Source organism: Capricornis sumatraensis, chromosome 3 (assembly GCF_032405125.1).
Source record: "Capricornis sumatraensis isolate serow.1 chromosome 3, serow.2, whole genome shotgun sequence".
In the NCBI taxonomy this organism is placed as follows: Eukaryota; Metazoa; Chordata; class Mammalia; order Artiodactyla; family Bovidae; genus Capricornis; species Capricornis sumatraensis.
Window position 1 is genome coordinate 154,126,467 of NC_091071.1, and position 25,433 is coordinate 154,151,899.

A 25,433-nucleotide genomic window follows, 5' to 3' on the forward strand; every position below is an offset into this window, starting at 1 on the left:
CGCCTTCTCTAATGAACAATATAAAAAGGCAAAAAGATAGGACACCGAAAGATGAACTACCCAGATTGGTAGGTGCCCCATAGGCTACTGGAGATCAGTGAAGAAATAACTCCAGAAAGAATGAAGAGACAGAGCCAATGCAAAAACGATACCCAGCTGTGGATGTGTCTGGTGATAGAAGCAAGGTCTGATGCTGTAAAGAGCAATATTGCATAGGAACCTGGAATGCTAGATCCATGAATCAAGGCAAATTGGAAGTGGTCAAACAGGAGATGGCAAGAGTGAACGTCGACATTCTAGGAATCAGCGAACTGAAATGGACTGGAATGGGTGAATTTAACTCAGATGACCATTATATTTACTACTGTGGGCAAGAATCCCTAAGAAGAAATGGTGTAGCCATCATAGTCAACAAAAGAGTCTGAAATGCAGTACTTGGATGCAATCTCAAAAATGACAAAATGATCTCTCTTGGTTTCCAAGGCAAATGATTCAATATCATGGTAATCCAAGTCTATGCCCCAACCAGTAATGCTGAAGAAGCTTATGTTGAATGGTTCTATGAAGACCTACAAGACCTTCTAGAACTAACACCCCAAAAAGATGTCCTTTTCATTATAGGGGACTAGAATGCAAAAGTAAGAAGTCAAGAAACATTTGGAGTAACTGACAAATTTGGCCTTGGAGTACAGAATGAAGCAGGACAAAGGCTAATAGAGTTCTGCCAAGAGAACACACTGGTTATAGCAAACACAGTCTTGCAACAAAACAAGAGAAGACTCTACACATGGATATCACCAAAATCAGATTGACTATATTCTTTGCAGCCAAAGATGAAGAAGCTCTATACAGTCAGCAAAAACAAGACCAGGAGCTGACTGTGGTTCAGATCCTGAACTCCTTATTGTCAAATTCAGACTTAAACTGAAGAAAGTAGGGAAAACCACTAGACCATTCATGTATGACCTAAATCAAATCCTTTAGGGTTATACAGTGGAACTGAGAAATAGATTCCGGGGATTAGATCTGATAGACAAAGTGCCTGAAGAACTATGGACAGAGGTTTGTGACATTGTACAGAAGACAGGGATCAAGACCATCCCCAAGAAAAAGAAATGCAAGAAAGGAAAATGGCTGTCTGAGGAGGCCTTACAAATAGCTGTGAAAAGAATAAAAGCAAAAAGCAAAGAAGAAAAGGAAAGATATACTAATTTGAATGCAGAGTTTCAAAGAATAGCAAGGAGAGAGAAGAAAGACTTCCTCAGTGATTAATGCAAATAAATAGAGGAAAAGAATAGAATGGGAAAGAGTAGAGATCTCTTCAAGAAAATTAAAGATACCAAGGGAACATTTCCTACAAAGATGGGCTCAATAAAGGAAAGAAATGGTATGGACCTAACAGAAGCAGAAGATATTAAGAAGAGGTGGCAAGAACACACAAAAAGTCTATACAAAAAAGATCTTCACAACCCAGATAATCATGACGGTATGATCACACACCTAGAGCCAGACATCCTGGAATGTGAAGTCATGTGGGCCTTAGGAAGCATCACTACGAACAAAGCTAGCAGAGGTGATGGAATTCCAGTTGAGTTCCTTCAAATCGTAAAACATGATGCTCTGAAAGTGCTGCACTCAATATGCCAGCAAATTTAAAAAACTCAGCAGTGGCCACAGAACTGGAAAAGATCAGTTTTCATTCCAATCCCAAAGAAAGGCAATGCCAAAAAATGCTCAAACTACCACACAATTGTACTCATCTCACACGCTAGTAAAGTAATGTTCAAAATTCTCCAAGCCAGGCTTCAGCAATACATGAACCATGAAATTCCAGAAATTCAAGCTGGTTTAAGAAAAAGCAGAGGAACCAGAGATCAAATTGCCAACATCCATTGGATCATTGAAAAAGAAAGAGAGTTCCAAAAAAACATCTATTTCTGCTTTATTGACTATGCCAAAGCCTTTGACTGTGTGGATCACAATAAACTGTGGACAATTCTGAAAGAGGTGGGAATACCAGACCACCTGACCTGCCTCTTGAGAAACCTGTATGCAGGTCAGGAAGCAACAGTTAGAACTGGGCACAGAACAACAGACTGGTTCCAAATAGGAAAAGGAGTACGTCAAGGCTGTACATTGTCACCCTGCTTATTTAACTCATATGCAGAGCACATCATGAGAAACACTGGGCTGGACGAAGCACAAGCTGGAATTAAGATTGCCAGGAGAAATATCAATAACCTCAGATATGCAGATGACACCACTCTTATTACAGAAAGTGAAGAAGAACTAAAGAGCCTCTTGATGAAAGTGAAAGAGGAGAGTGAACATTCAGAAAAGGAAGATCATGGCATCTGGTCCCATCATTTCATGGCAAATAGATGGGGAAACAGTGGAAACAGTGGCTGACTTTATTTTTTGGGCTCCAAAATCACTGCAGATAGTGATTGCAGCCATGAAATTAAAAGACGTTTACTCCTTGGGAGGGAAGTTATGACAAACCTAGACAGCATATTAAAAAGCAGAGACATTACTTTGCCAACAAAGATCCATTTAGTCAAGGCCATAGTTTTTCCAGTAGTCATGTATGGATGTGAGAGTTGGATTATATAGAAAGCTGAGCACCGAAGAATTGATGCTTTTGAACGGTGGTGTTGGAGAAGACTCTTGAGAGTCTGTTGGACTGCAAGGAGATCCAACCAGTCCATCCTAAAGGAGATCAGTCCTGGGTGTTCATTGGAAGGACTGATGCTGAAGTTGAAATTCCAATAATTTGGCCACCTCACGTGAAGAGTTGACTTATTTAAAAAGATCCTGATATTTGGAAAGATTGAAGGTAGGAGAAGAGGGAGACAACAGAGGATGAGACGGTTGGATAGCATCACTGACTCAATGGAAATGAGTTTGATTAAACTCTGGGAGTTGTTGATGAACAGGGAGGCCTGGCGTACTGCAGTCCATGGGGTTGCAAAGAGTGGGACACAACTGAGTGACTGTACTAAACTGAAGGAAGCCTACATTTTATTTACAGTAAAATCATTCTTACCCAGTTTCTTGATGGCCATGTAGACAAGCACAAAGAAGTGACTGGTAAGGGGAGAGTAGCGATACAGACACTTTGGGTTAAATTACAGTGAGCACCATGTGAAAATGCTTCCTATACAAATGGTCACCACATGCTGTGTTCTCAAAAAACGTAGCCATGACATGATATTCTTGCAGGCCTCATATCTGAAACTCTATCTCTTTTGGCCTTTCTTTTCAAAGCTATGATAGAGGTTAGAAAAAGGAGCATAATTTATGATTAGGGATTTTAAGCTTGGGAATTAGCAACTATAAAATTATTTTTTTTTAATTTTGGGGTATCAGCCAGAAACCAAACTGTATGTGCCAGAGTTTAAATTCCTATAGGCATTATAAGACTGAGGCTGAGAACAACTGAGATGTGAGACTTTAAAATGTTATTAAGTCCAATGGACGTCTCCAACTGGATTTGTGCTTGAGAATCCAAGATAACTTTTGTAGTCATAAAGAATAACAAAGAATGTATTAGGAAAGTTATAACTGTTTTAAGACCTGATTTTTTTCTTTTTTTTTTAGCTAGAAGGTTCACAGAATCTCATTGGGGCCTTTCTAACAGAACTTGCTAAAGTGTAAATTTCAATATTACTAGCTCCACCCAGGAGTCAATCTATAAATACCAAAAAGACCTTATTAGAACAACATCTCACCCAGAAATAGTCCCACGGCAGGGTCTCTAAGAAAGATATTGGAACAGGGCTCCAGTACACTAGGGGCTGTTTTACGGATTTTATTTTATGTGTGTTCTAAAATCAGAAGGGAGAAAGAAAAGAGAAAGAGAGAGACAAGAAAGAGTGAAAGCCAGCATTCAAAGAACCCACACAGTTAAGGTTATACCTTGAAAAGTTAACAGTGAGATGCTTTCCATTTATCAAGCTCCCCAAACAATACATTTTTACATTATATCAAGATTCCTTAAATATATTACCAGTCTCTTAGAGTCACACCTTAATGGGTCAACTAACCAGCAATGATGTATACAAGGAGGGCTGTGAGCACAACTGACCTGTTTTAAAACCTATGACCACTGTTCTGGTTACAAAATGACACTCAGTGTTCATAAAGCAAGATTCTGCTATACTTGTACTTTTTGCTTTCAGTGAAAAACAAAGCAATAAAAATCCTGATTACATAGTGTAATGGCCATCCTACTCCTGTTTTAAATGGGAAGAAATGAGATACTGTTAGCAATAAGAACTCCCAAGTCTCCAAAATCACCCTCCTAGAAAGTTTCCTAAAATCTTGCCCTCTAGAATCAGGATCAGTTTCAGTAGGTTTCAGTGCAGACAAGGGCTCCTGCAGCAACCCTTAGGATCACCTGCAACCTTCATATGAAAAAAAATGAAGTCTTTGATTATCTTAATGGAAGGCACATTCGATTAAGCTTTCAGCTCGTTGCATCTTCAAAATCACAGGCCTGTTTATATGTTTGCCCTGGCTTTGATAAAAGGATATGGAGGAAGCGGTGCTCTCATCCACTTTCACACTTTATGCTCAAAATACACACTTACTATGCTAAAAAAAGGGGGAGGGTGGTTCAGGAGGCAGATTTATGGCTTGCAGTACGTTATCTAGACAACAGCAACTCTCCAGGGAGCCATTGTGAGCTTGCCCCTTTCAGTGTTTGTTCTAATGGATGGATGTTATCCAACCCTGTTACATACAGCGAACCTGTTAGAGACAGGTCCCTATTTAGCACCCACTGTAAAGTGGAAGCTACGCATTTAAGTGTTGTCTGCACAAAAGTGGAAGCAGTGACAGATTTTATTTTCTTGGGCTCCAAAAATCACTGTGGACAGTGACCACAGCCATGAAATTAAAAGAAGTCTGTTCCTTGGAAGAAAAGCTATGGCAAACTAGACAGTGTATTAAGAAACACAGACATCACTTTGCCAACAAAGGTCCATATAGTCAAAACCATGGTTTTTCCAGTAGTCATGTACGGGTTTGAGAGTTGGACTGTAAAGAATTGATGCTTTCGAATTATGGTACTGGAGGAGACTCTTGAGAGTCCCTTGGACTGAAAGGAGATCAAACCAGTCATTCCTAAAGGAAATCAACCTGAATATCCATGGAAAGAACTAATTCTGAAGCTGAAGCTTCAATACTTTGGCCACTTGATGTGAAGAGCTGATTCACTGGAAAAGACCCTGATGCTGGGAAAGACTGAGGACAAAAGGAGAAGGGGATGGCAGAGGAAGAGATGGTTAGACAGCATCACCAACTAAATGGACATGAGTTTGAGCAAACTCCAGAAGATATGAGCAAACTCCAGAGGAGATGCTGTCCATGAGGTCATCAGGAGTCAGACACAACGTAGCCACTGAACAACATGTGCACATGACACGGACAAAAGGTCCCAGATAAGAAACTTTACAAACACCAACTCCACAGCCTTTGTCAAAGAGTCTTTTTGACCAAACTGCCTGAGAAATTCATGTGCATAGATGCTCAGTAGGAAGATGCCAGGCAAAAAGGAGTGGCCCACCCTTCCTCATATTCCCTCCCTTCCCCGTGTTCCCTCCCTTCCCTTCCCTTCCAAGGTATGTGTGCTAGTTGCTGTCGTGTCCAACGTTTTGTAACCCGATGGACCATAGCTACCAGGCTCTTCTGTCGGCTGGGAATTCCCCAGACAAGAACACAGGAGAGGGTTGCCATGCCTTCCTCCAGGGGATCTTCGAAACCCAGGGACTGAACCCAGGTCTCCGGCATTGCAGTTGGATTCTTTACCAGCTGAGCTACCTGGGAAGCCATTCCAAGAGTGATAGTAAATTCCTATCATTTTCCCCTATAAGATATCTTAGATAGATTCTGTTTTAGAAAGTAGCTCCCGCGTTTTGTCATAAAGCACCTAAAGCACAGGAGAGCCACCATCAAGCTCCTCGAGCAGAGGCAGACCAATCTATCAGAATAGGGAAAGAAGGAATTTAATGTCAGAGCTGTTTTTTCAGCTATGAGTCTACATTGGCAGCCATTCTGTTGAATGTTCAGAGGTTCCAGCACTCTGGGTACTAACCTCCACGTGTGGGACACATCATTAGTGATGTTTCCCAGTGAAAGCCATGGCTTCATGAGACAAATGATGTCTGGGATCAACTCTCTTTTCCTGTCACTGCAGTTTTGGGACAACCTATGGAAATGTTTGGGGCTTCCCAGGTGGCATTACTAGTAAAGTACCTGCCTGCCAATGCAGAAGACGTAGGAGATGCAAATTTGATCCCTGGGTCGGGAAGATCCCCTGGAGGAGGGCATGGCAACCCACTCCAGTATTCTTGCCTAGAGAATGCCCATGAATAGAGGAACCTGGCGGGCTACAGTTCATAGGTTCACAAAAAGTTGGACATGACTAAATCAACTTAGCATGCATGCATGGAAACATTTTGTATTTTAGGCTCAAGCTAAGGAGGAAAACAAATGTTTGTTGGTGTGTGTGCACACGCGTGTGTGCACATATGCACCTGTGTATGTGTTGGGGGTGAGAAGAAGAAAGAGAGGGATTTTTAATACTTACAGAAATAGCTAGGTAAGGTTTGCCTATCTCGACAGATTAAAGTATAAAGAAAAAAACAAAACCCTCATGAATCTAACTGAAGACAACACACAAAACGCCCTCTTACTGTATACCAGCCTGAAAACAGCACCTGGACACTGAGTTTCAGAGAAGGCTCTATACGGGGGGGTGACAGAGACAGGTGTTTTAATTAGTCCCTGAAGATTTAAGATGTCACCTTGCAGGATTAGTTCTGCAGCACAGCTCTTGGTTTTCCTAATGTTTAAAGAAAAAAAAAAAAAAAAACCTCTTTAAAGACATCAGTATGGGGTTAATGGAAGCCTTGATAAAAGTTTCTCTGGATCTCTTTATTGATGCTTAATTGCAAGCTGGACGCTAGAGAGTCTCTTCTGGCTCCTCTGAGGAGACATTCATTCAGCCAGTGGGAGTCACAACTAGATAATTTAGAAGCCCGTCCAAAACCTTTGCTTGCCCTGTGCTGTTTATTTCTCATCTCAGTAGGGTGCCTATTTCCAAATCTCTTGATGGTTTCTCCATAGGGTGTAAAAGTTGGCTGTACTGTCCGAAGCAACAAGCATATAGCACTGAAGAATGAAAAACCCATCAGCATTAAGACTGTCGAGTGCTTAGTGAATGCTGGTGAAAGGATTTTCCTTCTCACAAATGAACATGTGTGTATGCTTAGGCAGGACAGAAGGGGAAAAGAAAATCAGGAAAAATAATGTTCTCGGTTCTGGATATATAAATAAAACTTTCATTTTCTTAGAGTGAAATATTCATCTCTTTAAAAATGCAACCCAATTTTTACTTATATGCAGTAATTACCTCTCAACTGTATAAACATACTGTTTGTCTGTTCTGTCCAGTCAACCTTGAAGCTGGATAATTTAGGAGGTTCCTTTGGAAGGCTTCTATTTTTTTCTCCTCACCAAGACTTGTGGCTTCCACCTTGAATACAAATTCATGGACTCTCATGCCACATGCAAGAAGCTGTAACATTGTCTACCCTATTAGTTTATGTTATTCTTCATTATGATCATAATTAGTGAGCTTGCTTGTGGCAACAATATTCCACAGACATGAAATTATTTTATGTGTAAAGTTAGAATCAAGAGATTGTTCCCTTCAAAAAAAAAAAAACTGTATTGCATGTTTTAAAAATGTACATTTCCTAGGCATTATGAACTAAACCAGAAGCCCTTGGTTGGATCAGAAATGTTAATGAGAAAACCACAGCCAGGCTTCTCTGAAGCCCACTGTGTGTTTGTTTAGGGCTACAAGGACCCTGGTACAGAAAGGACTCCCCAGCCAGCTTCCACCTTTGAGGTCCTACGGATTGCATACCAACCACTGAGGATGTATAACCAATTTTTCAGCAAAAGTTCTCAATAAAATTGATTTATAATTTGTTTGAAAAATTTTGAAATGTGCCTTTAGGAAGATTTCTGACTTATAGATTTCACTAGTTTCATCAAGTGATTTTTTCCTTTACATTTCTTAGGAGGAAGAAAAAGAAAAACCATCATTGACTTGAGATCAAAGACAAACAAGATGTCATCTCAGTGAGGGAGTAACCTTAAAAAGCAGCAAAGATGATTATTTTTTAAAAATGCTGCCAGCATCTAGGAACCATACAACAGTGCCAAGAATGCATGTTTTCAAGAAAACCGGAACACTGCCTTCTCAGAAGAGTCCACCACGGGCCACGTTCTATATTTAAACCTGAGTGTCAGTGGGGAAAGATTTGTGGTACAAGAGAGCAAAGGCCTGTTTGAAATCCTGACTGTTTTTGTGAATTCTTATTCATAGAGTCAAAACCTCTAGAAAAGAGGTTGTCCTACTAAATATCATAGTTGTTCAAATGTGAGATGAACCTAAATGTTAATCCACCTCATCCTTTGCCAGAGATGTTTCTGACAAATGACACCAGTATTTCAGTATCTCACTGGTCCTTTTCAACTACAGCAGAGGGGTAGAGATTTGAATTAAGATTTCCAAATAATGATTTTAAACTTCTTTTAAGGCAACATTAATTGGATATCTGCTAGAAGCTGGGCGTGTGATTTCACATTTAGTCTTCACCATAAACATGTGAGGATAAAGCAAGATGATAAGATGTGGATAATGGTTAAGAATATGGATGCTGGGACTTCCCTGGTGGTCTAGTGGTTAAGAATCTGCCTTTGTTTGGGATGAATATGTATATACTGTTATATTTTAAATGGATAACCAACAAGGTTCTACTGTACAGCACATGGAACTCTGCTCAATGTTATGTGGCAGCCTGGATGGAGTAGAGTTTGGGGGAGAATGGATACATGTTTGGACTTCCCAGGTGTGGCTAGCAGTAAAGAACCTGTCTGCCAATGCAGGTTCAAAGAAAGAAACACAGGAGGGCATGGCAACCCACTCCAGTACTCTTGCCTGGAGAGTCCCATGGACAGAGGAGCCTGGCAGGCTACAGTCCATAGGGCTGCACAGTCAGACATGACTGAAAGGACTTGGCACAATGCACATGCAGATACGTGTATATGTATATGTATGGCTGAATCCCTTCTCTGTTCACCTGAAACTATCACAACATTGTTAAGGGGCTATACCCCAATACAAAATAAAAAGTTAAACAAAAAAGAATCTGCCTTTCAGTGCAGGGAACCTAGGTTCAATCCCTGGTGAGGGAATTAAGATCCCACATGCCATGGGGCAAGTAAGTCTGCTCACCACAGCTAGAGAAAGCCCATATGCCACAGTGAAGACCCAGCGCAGCCAAAAAGAAAAAAAAGTAAAAAGTAGAATGTGGACTCAAAAAGTCAATTACCTTCCAATGCAAGGATTGGCTCTGGCCCACTGCTTGACATTGTAAATTAAGTTGGGGGGGGGGGGACACAGCCACACCCATTCATTTACATATTGTTTGCGGCTGCTTTTGCTTTACAATGCAGAGTTGTATTCTTGCAATGTCCTATCCTCTTGATTTAGTCCTCCGGAGCAGGGATCAACAGACTTTTTCTGGAAAGATCTAGATGGCAAATATGTTCACAGGCATCTCTGCCAAGGGAACTCCACTCTGTTGTGGTTCTGGAAAAGCAGCCTTAGGCAGCACACACACAAGGCAGTGTACCTTTGTTTCAACAAAATTTCTTTATGGACACTCACATTTGAATGTTATATAGTTTCCAAATTTCACAAAACATTATTATGATTATTTATTATTCTCAGCCCTTGAAAAAAAAGATTCTTAAGGGGTTTCAAAGTGAGGGATCAAGATTTGGGCTCTGGTTTGCCAAACCCTGCTCTAGAACACTAACTCCAGGAGATAATGAAGGACAGGGAAGCCTGGTGTGTAGCAGTTCATGCCGTCACAAAGAGTTGGACATGACTCAGCAACTGAACAACAACAGCCATTCCCACAATCACCAGGACTGTGTTTTCTGCTTGTTAATTTGATCTTAAACCACATATGAGGCCCACCCAGAACTGTCCCCCACCCCGAACAATAGGCCAGAACCACTCCAGTATGACACACTTCATCACCTTACCTATTAGTCCAACTGGACTTTCTGAAATCTCTACTTTCTTCCTGTTTGTTTGCATGTCTAGGCATACTTACACAAGAGCCCCTTTATCAGACAACTGCATGCATCTAAGAGGCAGGATTTTATATACTGAAATTAAGAAAGCTTGCAAGGACTCTTCCCAAAGCTCTTCTTCATTTGATATGAGCAACTCTGTAGATCCTTCCCCTGAAATCACACAAATATTGTCTAGGCTTCAGACCCCACAAAACCTGTTCCACTCTACCACGCCTGGAGCATACTGCCTCACACAATTGCTCTAAGATGTTTCCCTTTCTTCCATCATCTCCTTAAAGCTGAGCTCTCACTATCTGTAAGACAGGTAGCAATTATACCCAGTGGGGATGAGAATTCCCACTGCTCCCCATTATCTCACTCAAATAACATAATATGTCTAATTAAAAGACGGCCAAGAAACAGAATGGGAACAGAGGAGTTGAGTAATAAGAGACAGTAGGCCTTTCGTAGTTGGTTATTTTCTTTTCTCTACTCATTATTTTGGTTTTATTAACTTTATCACTACTTGACAAAAGAGGGTTCACTGGTTGTTTTCACTGTAAATAAATGTGTTAATCAACAGATGGGTGCTGAATATCTGTGCTGTGCACTCGTATGGGTGCTGTGCACTGGCATTATAATAAGGTTCCTGCCACTTTATCACCGATGTGGTGTTTTCTTACAGTTTTCATAACGGTCCATCCTAGAGAACAAGGCCAGTCTGACAAGCAGCACCAATTCATCTGATGGCAAAGCCCCTAGGATTCTTTACAGGAGGCCCCCAAAGGGCCTTTTATAACAGTCTATCCTCTGACAACAGCGCTGAGAGCCCTGCATTCCCAGCAGAGTGATGGAACCCAGCAAAGACAGGTCGGCGATGGAATGCCGAAAGGTGGACCTTGCTATGAAGTCATGAAATCTGTTTCTCAAATATACCACTAGACCAGAGTTTCTCAGTGTGGGCACCATGGACTGTTCAGACCAGATATTTCTTTGTTGGGGGGAGGGCAGTATCATTTGCATTACAGGATGTTTAGTAGCATCCCTGGACTTAATGTTGTAGATGCAATAAGCCTCTCCCCACTCCTAGCTTTGACAACTGAAAAATGTCTCCTGACGTTTGCCAAATGTCTGGAACACCTATACCTGCGGCACAGACAGCTTGGAAGGACTGAGGAGAGGCAACATTGAGATGCATCCTGACAATTCAGCTGAAGCACTTTTGGAATGCGTTCCCTCTCTTGGAATGGCCTTAAGAGCCAGTTTTGAAACATCATAGGGAAACTAAACTTTCTTTCTTCAAGCCCATTGCTTCTGGCTACAATTTTTGGAATCACAGAATTTTAGAATTAGAAAGCATCTTAGAGATTAGCTAGGTTCGAATGATTACGCAATCTACTGAGTATCGGAATTCATCCAAATCCAGTGTTAAGAGATGTTTCGTCACCAGGACAGGGCAGTTGCGCCTTAGAGAGGTTATCAGATGTATTTCCTTGTAAAGGGCATCTAGAACAGCAGCATATGCAAGGTAAAAGTCAAAAGTATAGGTGTCCTGGATACACTGTGGGGTTAGTAGAGAATAAGAGCCACAGAACTTCACCAGAACTTAAACAAAACAACCTAGAGCATAGTCCAGCCCCAGAGCTGGGAGACTGGTGGGGGTTTAAGGGGTGCAGAGTGGAAACTGGTTTGGTGCTAATATTCAGGTCTACTGCTGGCTGCCATCATGGAATTTTTAGCATAAACATCCACATTTCTGTTGCTTGGTCAGGAAAACCTTGTTTCATTTATACAGCATTTCTCTCTCCTAGGGACACATTCTGTATTCATTTCCCTCAGATGGTCCACTTAAGTAAAAGTAAACTGAAGGAAAGTCATCTAGAAAACAAATCACCCAGCAGTCAGACTATGCATTTTTCATAAGCATCAAAACCATCTCTTCCTAAACAAAAGACGGAACAGTTACCAGAGGATGCAAGATGGAGGAAGGAAAACATGAGTTTTCAAGAGAAATCTCATCTTGTTCCTTTTGGACTGCAATGGAGTGTAGGGAGGGTGAATGTCCATTTTCTTGTGTGATCTTTACCTACGGGACCACTTCAGCGGCAGCCACATTCCCGCTCCTCTTCTCAACTTTCCTTCATCTTCTTGGCATGAGGCAGGGGGTGGGGTAATGGAGGAAGGGAATTTGGGAGAAGTCATCCCCTGCTGCTCTCTGATCTGCCTCCTGGCAGAGCATCCATTTGGGTGACCTGAGCAGAGCAGGCTTTGTCCTGGCAGGGAGCCGGCAGTCAGCCAGCTGGGCTACCCTGTCCCTGGGTGACACAGGGTAAGTGTCACCAGAGTCAGTCCGTTTGGCCACAGATACAAAGCTCACATCCTTTCATCAGCTCATCAGCAATAAAGCTGGCACTTTTGAGTTCCCTTTGTCTTGTCCTGCCTTTTATTTCAATTGGGTTTGAACTCAGGAGGGGAGGAAAAGGGTGCTATTAGCCCCTTAAGACACCAACTGTAAGACTGGAGTTAGGATGGCTTAAATAACCACATGAGAACACTGATCCATTCACACCCTATATCCCAGCTACTCTCACAACTACACCACATTCACAACTACAAGATCAAAGCCCAATTAGACCACCATCTCTAGGCTCAGATACTCAGAATCTGGTCTCACAAAAGCCAGTTATCTATCAATTTTAAAGAAAGCAACTTTTTCCTTTTGGAAGCATGATTCTCCCTGGGCTCAAGCGCTGGCTCTGAATCCAGCGAGCTGGATGAATTTCACCTTCACAGTGCTGTTCAACTGTGACAGTCTCAGTGATGGCGATGATGAAACCAGGAATTCTAGGTTTTATGTGTGTTTGTTTCTAAATATCTTACCAGTGAGAGAAAGAACCCTGTGAAAACAGGACAAATTGCACAATCCATGAAACTTGGTGGACTCCAGGTGGTTAAAGCTAATATTCACTTATTCTATGTATTCCTTATAGAGTGAGGCATCACTGCCTATGGAGGTCCCTAAGGAATGTAATTTAATGAAATGATCAGAATGACAGCAATCAGAATATAACTGTGAGTAGGTAAATACGCATAGGGGAACTTTGATAGAGTTTATGGCTGCTACATTCACCCGGAATTTTTGCCCTACATTATTAATCTGCTATGAAGAAAGGGTTTGTTAATCAAAGATAAACCATCCCGATGATTCTGAATTAGTAAACGCCAAAATGGCATTTGTGCCTTGCGGCAGCATAATGAGGCAATGCTGTGCACGCAGACAACTCTCTGCTAAGTGGAAGCTCTCTGGCCGGCCACACAGGAGGTCTCTCCTTACTGAAAAATTTCTTTTTAATTCTGAACCTCTTCCCATCATTACCCTTCACGAAAATTAAAATAAGAAGCTAGAATTTTGTCCTATTCAGCAAACCGTCTGGCAGGACTGCTTACCGTGGCAGAGAAAATCTCATTGTGTCAGAGGAATTTCCTGTTCACCTTTTTCCTAGATCTAAAAGAATTCCACCTACATTTTTAATAAAACTTTGACTTTGTTTCCTTCCCTCGCATAACATTTCTGCACATTTTCCTCTTTTGGAGGATTTCTGGCTGGTCTTCCTTCTGTGCTTTGTGCCTCCTGGCTTGGTAGGGGTTGACATAATCCCTTGGCTTGAATCCTTAGGTACACAGAGAAGTCTCCCCACAAAATCTGTGGGAGCCAAGCCTGTGCTCAGCACATCTCCTAGAGGCTGCCCTCCACCAAACAGAATGATTTCTGTACAGCTGAGGCTTCAAAAGGTTCCTTCCTAGTATTAATCCCGTTAAGAACACAAAATAAGTAAGTAAGTGAAGTCGCTCAGTCGTGTCCGACTCTTTGCGACTCCATGGACTATAGCTTACCAGGCTCCTCTGTCCATGGGATTTTCCAGGCAATAGTACTGGAGTGGATTGCCATTTCCTTCTGCAGCGGATCTTCCCGACCCAGGGATCGAATCCAGGTCTCCCACATTGTAGACAGACGCTTTACCGTCTGAGCCACCAGGGAAGTTCTAAAGTCGAGATGTACTGGTGGGAAGCCGGAAGGGTACGGGGTGGGGGGGTGGCGCGGGCAGAACATACCGACTGAATCATAGAACAGATTCCCCAGGGGTTCACAGACCACCTTCCCAGCTCCCTGGATCTCAGACATTAGACATCCTAGGTTTCTGAGGATCTATGGGCAATGTTTCCATTGCCTTCTTCCAAAAGCCAACTAACAAAAGGCTGCCATTCAGAGTTCTTGTGACACTATCAAAACCTCCTAAATCATACTACCCATTGTAAAGAAATAAAACTGGTGACCGTACAGTGCTCACATCCTCAAAGTGCAGAAATAAAAAAGGCAAACACATAACCAGAGGACCTGTTCACACCACATATATTAAAAGACTGGTCACATCTGTGTAACTGAAACTGCCTTCCGGGAAGGTCTGCCATTCCAGAGCCAGTTCAAAATCCCGCTCCCTCCTTCCCACCCTATTCTTAACTTTTTATTTATTCTAGAGAGTTCAGGGGAAAGTGAGAAAAGAATGGCTTGGGATTGGAATACTGGAATAGTTCTCACTATAGAATCAATTAGTACAGATATATTTTACTTAACTATTGAGTGCACTTACTGAAACATTCATTTTAGAGAGAAGTGGAGCAAAAGGCAATAGGGTTGTTAGCAATTTATAATCCTTTCCCAGTGAAGTGTGTTGTTCTTAATAGCTTCACAAAAGAATAAACCATGGTCCTTTCTTCCTCCACCCCTTTAAATCCCCAAAAATAAATAACAGGGAGCCGGCGATGTGAAACATGTGGTCATGTGGTAGAAATCCAGAATGGAAAATTAGTATGATAAAGTGTGGAGACTGCTTTGTGGGAAGAATGGGAGTAACTGGGTCAGGAGCAGAGCCTAGAAATCTAGATTCCCATTCACACTTTGGAAAATCTGATATTCAGGACTGGATAACAGTTCTGAAATGAACTCAGCAGAAACACCCCAGGAACAGAATCTGTTTTCTAGTCATCTGCTTTAGAAGAGAAAGTGTGCAGGAAATGAGGCAAATTAACTCTCCTCTCCCACCTGTGTGGTGTGAATGTAACTATGAAAGTGGCTCCAAATGCAGGATGTGTTTGAAGGAAAATTTTGTCAACCACACAGATCAAGCTCCCCAATAAACCATTCATTGTGGAGGAGCATAAAGATGGCGGAGGAATAGGATGGGAAGACCACTTTCTCCCTCACAAATTCCTCAAAAGAACATTTCAACGCTGAGCAAACTCCACAAAACAACCTCTGTAGGCTGGCAGAGGACAGCAGGCAACCAGAAAAGCAGACCATTGTCTTCAAAAACAGGTTTTTGTTGTCAATTATGTTCATTTAAAAACCCAAACTTCACTACCCAAGTTTACCTGAGAGCGAGATTACTGGCTTGACCACTCTCTTCTCCTATGGACTCTCCTTTTTCTCCACCAGGTGGCCTCTGTCTCTTTTCTCCCCCATCTCTTCTCTATCCAACTCTGTGAATCTCTGTGTGTTCCAGACAGTGGAGAACACCTAAGGAACTGGTTACTGGCAGGATTTGTCTCTCTCCTTCTCATTCCTCTCTCTTATCCTCCTGGTCACCTCTGTCTACTTCCTCCCTCTCCTCTTCCCTGTATAACTCCGTAAATACCTGAGCGGGCCAGACTATAGAGCGCACATAAGGAAGTGACTACTGCCTAGCTTGCTCTCTCCTCTTTTGATCTCACCGCATCTCATTCCAGTTACCTCTAACTACCCCCTCCATCTTCTCTTCTCCTTGTAACTCAGTGAACCTCTCTGAGTGTCCCTCAATGTGGAGAAACTTTTCATCTTTAACCTAGATGTTTTATCATCGGTGCTGTATAGATGGAGAAGTCTAGAGGCTACTGTAAAAACTGAAGACCAGAAGCAGGAGGCTTAAATACAAAGCTTGAAAACATTAGAGAACTCTTGAATTCAGGGAACATTAAGCAATAGGAGCTCATCAAATGCCCTCCTACCTACACTGAAACCAAGCTCCACCCAAGGGCCAACAAGTTCCAAAACAAGACATATCACTCAAATTCTCCAGCAACACAGGAACACTCCCCTGAGCTTCAATATACAGGCAGCTCAAAATTATTCCAAAACCTTTGACGTCTCATAACCCATCACTGGTCACTCCACTGCACTCCAGAGAGAAGAAACCCAGCTCCACCCACCAGAACTCCAACACAAGCCTCCCTAACCAGGAAACCTTGACAAGCCACTGATAGAACCCCACCCACAGTGAGGAAGCTCCATAATAAAGAGAACTCCACAAATTACCAGAATATAAAAAGACCACCCCAAACGCAGCAATATAACCAAGATGAAGAGACAGAGGAATACTCAGCAGGTAAAGGAACAGGAGAGTTGCCCACCAAACCAAACAAAAGAGGAAGAAGTAGGGAATCTACCTGAGAAGGAATTCCGAATATTGATAGTGAAAATGATCCAAAATCTTGAAATCAAAATGGAATCACAGATAAATAGCCTAGAGACAAGGATTGAGAAGATGCAAGAAAGGTTTAACAAGGACCTAGAAGAAATAAAAAAGAGTCAAAATATAATGAATAATGCAATAAATGAGATCAGAAACACTCTGGAGGCAACAAATAGTAGAATAACGGAGGCAGAAGATAGGATTAGTGAAATAGAAGATAGAACGGTAGAAATAAATGAATCAGAGAGGAAACAAGAAAAACGAATTAAAAGAAACGAGGACAATCTCAGAGACCTCCAGGACAATATGAAACGCTCCAACATTCGAATTATAGGAGTCCCAGAAGAAGAAGACAGAAAGAAAGATCATGAGAAAATCCTTGAGGAGATAATAGTTGAAAACTTCCCTAAAATGGGGAAGGAAATAATCACCCAAGTCCAAGAAACACAGAGAGTTCCAAATAGGATAAACCCAAGGCGAAACACCCCAAGACACATATTAATTAAATTAACAAAGGTCAAACACAAAGAACAAATATTAAAAGCAGCAACGGAAAAACAACAAATAACACACAAGGGGATTCCCATAAGGATAACAGCTGATCTTTCAATAGAAACTCTTCAGGCCAGGAGGGAATGGCAAGACATACTTAAAGTGATGAAAGACAATAACCTACAGCCCAGATTACTGTACCCAGCAAGGATCTCATTCAAATACGAAGGAGAAATCAAAAGCTTTACAGACAAGCAAAAGCTGAGAGAATTCAGCACCACCAAACCAGCTCTCCAACAAATTCTAAAGGATATTCTCTAGACAGGAAACCGAAAAGGGTGTATAAACCCGAACCCAAAACAATAAAGTAAATGGTAACGGGATCATACTTATCAATAATTACCTTAAACGTAAATGGGTTGAACGCCCCAACCAAAAGGCAAAGACTGGCCGAATGGATACAAAAACAAGACCCCTCTATATGCTGCTTACAAGAGACCCACCTCAAAACAAGGGACACATATAGACTGAAAGTGAAGGGCTGGAATAAGATATACCACGCAAATAGAGACCAAAAGAAAGCAGGAGTGGCAATACTCATATCTGATAAAATAGACTTTAAAACAAAGGCTGTGAAAAGAGACAAAGAAGGCCACTACATAATGATCAAAGGATCAATCCAAGAAGAAGATATAACAATTATAAATATATATGCACCCAATATAGGAGCACCGCAATATGTAAGACAAATGCTAACAAGTATGAAAGGGGAAATCAACAATAACACAATAATAGTGGGAGACTTTAATACCCCACTCACACCTATGGACAGATCAACTAAACAGAAAATTAACAAAGAAACGCAAACTTTAAATGATACATTAGATCAATTAGACCTAATTGATATCTATAGGACATTTCACCCCAAAACAATGAATTTCACCTTTTTTTCAAGTGCTCATGGAACCTTCTCCAGGATAGATCACATCCTGGGCCATAAATCTAAACTTGATAAATTCAAAAAAATCGAAATCATTCCAAGCATCTTTTCTGACCATAATGCATTAAGATTAGATCTCAATTACAGGAGAAAAACTACTAAAAATTCCAACATATGGAGGTTGAACAACACACTTCTGAATAACCAACAAATCACAGAAGAAATCAAAAAAGAAATCAAAATATGCATAGAAACTAATGAAAATGAAAACACAACAACCCAAAACCTGTGGGACACTATAAAAGCAGTGCTAAGAGGAAAGTTCATAGCAATACAGGCATACCTCAAGAAACAAGAAAAAAGTCAAATAAATAACCTAACTCTACAACTAAAGCAACTAGAAAAGGAAGAATTGGAGAACCCCAGAGTTAGTAGAAGGAAAGAAATCTTAAAAATTAGGGCAGAAATAAATGCTAAAGAAACAAAAGAGACCATAGCAAAAATCAACAAGGCCAAAAGCTGGTTCTTTGAAAGGATAAATAAAATTGACAAACCACTAGCCAGACTCATCAAGAAGCAAAGAGAGAAAAATCAAATCAATAAAATTAGAAATGAAAATGGAGAGATCACAACAGACAACACGGAAATACAAAAGATCATAAGAGACTACTATCAGCAGTTGTATGCCAATAAAATGGACAATATGGAAGAAATGGACAAATTCTTAGAAAAGTACAATTTTCCAAAACTGAACCAGGAAGAAATAGAAAATCTTAACAGACCCATCACCAGCACGGAAATTGAAACTGTAATCAGAAATCTTCCAGCAAACAAAAGCCCAGGTCCAGACGGCTTCACAGCTGAATTCTACCAAAAATTTCGAGAAGAGCTAACACCTATCCTACTCAAACTCTTCCAGAAAATTGCAGAGGAAGGTAAACTTCCAAACTCATTCTATGAGGCCACCATCACCCTAATACCAAAACCTGACAAAGATGTCACAAAAAAAGAAAACTACAGGCCAATATCACTGATGAACATAGATGCAAAAATCCTCAACAAAATTCTAGCAATCAGAATCCAACAACATATTAAAAAGATCATACACCATGACCAAGTGGGCTTTATCCCAGGGATGCAAGGATTCTTCAATATCCGCAAATCAATCAATGTAATTCACCACATTAACAAATTGAAAAATAAAAACCATAAGATTATCTCAATAGATGCAGAGAAGGCCTTTGACAAAATTCAACATCCATTTATGATAAAAACTCTCCAGAAAGCAGGAATAGAAGGAACATACCTCAACATAATAAAAGCTATATATGACAAAACCCACAGCAAACATTATCCTTAATGGTGAAAAATTGAAAGCATTTCCCCTAAAATCAGGAACAAGACAAGGGTGTCCACTTTCACCGCTACTATTCAACATAGTTCTGGAAGTTTTGGCCACAGCAATCAGAGCAGAAAAAGAAATAAAAGGAATCCAAATTGGAAAAGAAGAAGTAAAACTCTCACTGTTTGCAGATGACATGATCCTCTACATGGAAAACCCTAAAGACTCCACCAGAAAATTACTAGAGCTCATCAATGAATATAGTAAAGTTGCAGGATATAAAATCAACACACAGAAATCCCTTGCATTCCTATACACTAATAATGAGAAAGTAGAAAAAGAAATTAAGGAAACAATTCCATTCACCATTGCAACAAAAAGAATAAAATACTTAGGAATATATCTACCCAAAGAAGCTAAAGACCTATATATAGAAAACTATAAAACACTGATGAAAGAAATCAAAGAGGACACTAATAGATGGAGAAATATACCATGTTCATGGGTTGGAAGAATCAATATAGTGAAAATGAGTATACTACCCAAAGCAATTTACAAATTCAACGCAATCCCTATCAAGCTACCAGCCATATTTTTCACAGAACTAGAACAAATAATTTCAAGATTTGTATGGAAATACAAAAAACCTCGAATAGCCAAAGCAATCTTGAGAAAGAAGAATGCAACTGGAGGAATCAACTTGCCTGACTTCAGGCTCTACTACAAAGCCACAGTCATCAAAACAGTATGGTACTGGCACAAAGACAGACATATAGATCAATGGAACAAAATAGAAAGCCCAGAGATAAATCCACACACATATGGACACCTTATCTTTGACAAAGGAGGCAAGAAGATACAATGGAGTAAAGACAATCTCTTTAACAAGTGGTGCTGGGAAAACTGGTCAACCACTTGTAAAAGAATGAAACTAGATCACTTTCTAACACCGCACACAAAAATAAACTCAAAATGGATTAAAGATCTAAATGTAAGACCAGAAACTATAAAACTCCTAGAGGAGAATATAGGCAAAACACTCTCAGACATAAATCACAGCAGGATCCTCTATGATCCACCTCCCAGAATTCTGGAAATAAAAGCAAAAATAAACAAATGGGATCTAATTAAAATTAAAAGCTTCTGCACAACAAAGGAAAATATACGCAAGGTGAAAAGACAGCCTTCTGAATGGGAGAAAATAATAGCAAATGAAGCAACTGACAAACAACTAATCTCAAAAATATACAAGCAACTTATGCAGCTCAATTCCAGAAAAATAAACGACCCAATCAAAAAATGGGCCAAAGAACTAAATAGACATTTCTCCAAAGAAGACATACTGATGGCTAACAAACACATGAAAAGATGCTCAACATCACTCATTATCAGAGAAATGCAAATCAAAACCACAATGAGGTACCACTTCACACCAGTCAGAATGGCTGTGATCCAAAAATCTGCAAGCAATAAATGCTGGAGAGGGTGTGGAGAAAAGGGAACCCTCCTACACTGTTGGTGGGAATGCAAACTAGTACAGCCACTATGGAGAACAGTGTGGAGATTCCTTAAAAAATTGCAAATAGAACTACCTTATGACCCAGCAATCCCACTGCTGGGTATACACACCGAGGAAACCAGAATTGAAAGAGACACATGTACCCCAATGTTCATCGCAGCACTGTTTATAATAGCCAGGACATGGAAACAACCTAGATGTCCATCAGCAGATGAATGGATAAGAAAGCTTTGGTACATGTACACAATGGAGTATTACTCAGCCGTTAAAAAGAATTCATTTGAATCAGTTCTGATGAGATGGATGAAACTGGAGCCGATTATACAGAGTGAAGTAAGCCAGAAAGAAAAATAACAATACAGTATACTAACACATATATATGGAATTTAGAAAGATGGCAATGACGACCCTGTATGCAAGACAGGAAAAAAGACACAGCTGTGTATAACGGACTTTTGGACTCAGAGAGAGAGGGAGAGGGCGGGATGATTTGGGAGAATGGCATTCTATCATGTATACTATCATGTAAGAATTGAATCGCCAGTCTATGTCTGACGCAGGATACAGCATGCTTGGGGCTGGTGCATGGGGATCACCCACAGAGATGTTATGGGGAGGGAGGTGGGAGGGGGTTTCATGTTTGGGAACACATGTAAGAATTAAAGATTTTAAAATTTAATAAAAAAAAAAAAATTCAATCCAAAAAAAAAAATAAATAAAATAAACCATTCATTGTTCACAGGCTTATAGGGCAATTCTAACAAAGATCTATGTCAATATTTAAAAAAAAAAAATCAAAACTACAGCTGCTAATGTTTTTGTTGGAAAATACAACAAAGTGTAGCACTCTGCCTTGCTAAAAATCAATTTTGTATTCCTAAATAATCTGTAAATGCACTGATATCCAACCATGACTTTGTGATTAAAAAGGCCAAGACACATCCCTTACATGAGAAGTCCAGCACAGAGTTACCCAATTCACCGTCATCTGTTTTCAACCAGTGTCCTAGACTTCATTTATTCTCCACCACCTAGTCCAATGCATGCTATACAGTTGGTACCCAAAAAAATATCTGCTGAATGAATAAACATCCTTCTAAGTATTGTTTGTATTATAATACAACTCATACATTTACGATTAGATCCCTGTAGTTCTTCTTCAAGGGCAGAACTTAAGCAACAAGCACAGATATCAACATAAGCTCCTTCTCTATACACATTTAGAGCCTACAATAAAGTGGATGTGATTCCTACCTGCTTGGTTCGTGGTCACAGTGACGGACACGGATTGGTCCGGGCTAGGGTTATACTTGGACACACCATTCACTGCCCAGATTTCAAACGTGTAGTTGGTATGAGCCAGGAGGTCAGTGATGGAGACCTTGGTGGTCTTCAGGCCGTTCTGCTGTGGGGTGTAGTGGACCCCACTTCCACAGGGTCGGCACTTGCTGGAGTCACCTGCTCCACACTTCTTGCACACAACATTGTAGGAAATGTCCTGGCGGCCACCTGTGTTCTGAGGACTGCTCCATTCCAAGTTCACAGAAGTCTCATTGACATTTGAAATCAAGTTGAGAGGAGCAGATGGTGGGCCTGGAGGAAAAAAAAGAAAAAAACACCAAAACATACTATCAAACCAAGAACTGAAACGAGCCTTTTGGAATCTCTCAGAACTTATATTCTTTTCTGCAGCTGTAAGAAATAAGATGAGCCCATTTAGCAAAGAAAGCCAAAAGCAAATTAAGCCAGCAAAAATCATTTAAAAGAGCAATATGGCAGAAGGCTGTCTGTGTGAGTGTCATTCTCTTTTCTGTACAAACAAATGCAGCAGTGACCAGAGATGTGAAGTGACTCTATATCAAATAGGCTCCAAATGGCTTTCTCTCTGAAGTGACCTGGCTATTTTTCTCATAACTTGTCTAGCCTTACTCTTATCATTTGAAAGATATGTACACAGTTGTGTTTCTAGTTCCCAGGGCTGCTGTGGGACTCTGGTAAACTACTAGTTATATACCACTTTTGAAGATAAATGATGATTCCTAAGTACAGTGTGTTATCAATATGGAATAAAATTAACTGAATGGCATAGATATCCCTCTTCCGTCTGACACAGCAGTTGAGAGTTAAACTATTTGTGGGTAATTAGTAGGAACTGGTTTAGCCTGGCTGCAGAGAAGTCAAAGGTACAGTTGTTGAGAAATCTCAACTCCACAGTAGGATTGTGCAAAGGTGCCCAAATCTCCATGGCCTGATCTTCAGCTGACCAGGGCTGCACCAGGCCCTTCTCATTTCTACTGACATCAAAGGTTTCCAAAATATATCTGGTGGTCACGATTCTTTTGAAACAGAACTGATTGCAAACAATATAGTACTTAGTTTAAAAATAGTAACAATAAATAAGAGCACAGAACCCTCTCGATTCTTACTGCAGATTAGTCTCTAGGCCAAGATGTTACGAAACAAGCTGCCTTCAGGGAGAAGAATCAGGATGGGAGAGAAAAGAGGGGATTTTCCTGATCTGACCCGATTCTAAAGGTCTAAAAGATGCCTGCCACACTCTAATGAAAAATATTGATTCACTGCAACAACTGGGAAGTTCTCTTTTTGCTTCCCTCTTTCCCATTTTGGTCTTCAAAGAAAAGAACCAAAGTAAGTATCAATGAAAAATTGAGACTTCTTGCTTATTGTTTCTATTCTGCTGCTAATTTACTTGTAATCATTGCTTTCAGGGAAATCTGTCCTTGTTACTCAGGAAAACAAAGTTAAAAGGAAGTAACTGGCAGGCTTCCTTATCTAGTCAATCATAATGGAATATACTGTCCCAGACTCGCCACTGCCAGAGAATTGGATGAGGTAACTTTATGAAGGAGGAGTAATACCCAGTATTACTGAGTTCACAGTGACGAATGGCTAAAGGATTTTGGTAGTAATATTGAACAAAATAATTCATCTCCTTTTCTTCTCATACAACTTAATTGAAGACTGTAACAGGGTAGGCAGGACCTCCCAATTTCCTTGGAGACTAATTACTGACAACCTCTCTCTCTTAGTGTTAAGACTTGATCCCCATCCTAAGAACCTTAAAAGAAAAACAGTGCTGTAAAATTTGGGTTAAAGGACAAGACTGCCCCCACAGAAGTCTTCAGAAATAAATGCACAAATTTCTTTCTCATTTAGATTTTAAATTTATCTCTTTGGTCCTTAGTAGAGTGAGTGTTAATGTTTTTTTTTGAATAACATGATTAGAGCTATTTGAAATAACAGACACTTAGGGCCAGATAAGATGTTAAAGATCATTTGGCTGAATAGTTTCATTTTATAGATGAGGAAATTGAGAGCCAGAAAGTGGAGCTGATAATACTGAAAGTTCATGCAATCTAATTAGTAACAGAGTTCGACTAAAATCCCAAAGTACTAACTCCCACACAGTGGGGTTATTTCCACATTCTATCATGTATACTATCATGTAAGAATTGAATCGCCAGTCTATGTCTGACGCAGGATACAGCATGCTTGGGGCTGGTGCATGGGGATGACCCAGAGAGATGTTATGGGGAGGGAGGTGGGAGGGGGTTTCATGTTTGGGAACACATGTAAGAATTAAAGATTTTAAAATTTAATAAAAAAAAAAATTAAAAAAAAAAATAAAGATAAAATAACAACAAAATCAGGAGCTTCCACCAAAGTTTGAAAGGCAAAGACAGGAAAAAGGACCAAGTATCTTCAATTTTGTTCAAATTCTGAGATGTTTCTTGCCATCCTAGTGAAACTGATTGCTAGTCTGCTGCTAAAGTTGACCACAGCTTGGTTCATAAAATGGGTCAAGCCACTGGTTCTTATTTTGCTGTAACTTTCAGGGTTAAATAAGAGTGACTCTTAAATCCATTAACCTCCTTGCCAAGGTTCCTAGTCCACTTTCACATGGGAAAATGTGACACAATGAATCAAGCACTGCAGAAGCAAAAAGTCAGTAATTAGTATGTAGGACGGGACATGGCAGTGTCTAAACAGAGAAGAAATGGAGCAGAAAACTAAATGGTCACAGGACTCAGAGATATAACACTGCCACGTGAAAAAAAAAAAAAAAAGATGTTGCAGGGTTTCAACATGGAGGGCTGGCATGAAAACAAGACACAGTCTGGAACAGCCTTCTTTCTTTGGGCAGTGATTCTTAAAGAATCTACCCTGGAGCAGGTGCTCAAAGGAGGACAGAACTAATAAGCAAGCTCAGAAGTTCAACGCTGCCTCCATGAATGGTTTGGCGAATTTGTACTGCATTTGTTTCATGTTTTGTTGCCACAAGGAGTGATGGCTCCATGGTGGCACAGTCACAGAAATTTGAAAATTGGACTATAACTGGAGATTTAAGGTGGGGGAAATGAAATAAAAGAAATGTGTACCCAATATGATTGTTGGCCTACATAAGCTTGGGGAAAGACACCTGGAAAAGGAATTTTATAAATTAAACTC

The 25,433-nt window shown here is 40.4% G+C and overlaps 1 protein-coding gene across 1 annotated transcript in view; it reads right to left on the minus strand.

The window, feature by feature from the left end:
- The window catches only part of EPHA4 (EPH receptor A4), a 158,357-nt gene that overhangs the window by 46,146 nt on the left and 86,778 nt on the right, over nt 1-25,433 (minus strand). Inside the window, exon 5 of the mRNA XM_068968913.1 lies at nt 22,218-22,556. Within this exon, the coding sequence (XP_068825014.1) occupies nt 22,218-22,556 (339 nt within the window). The remainder of the gene's footprint in view (nt 1-22,217; nt 22,557-25,433) is intronic.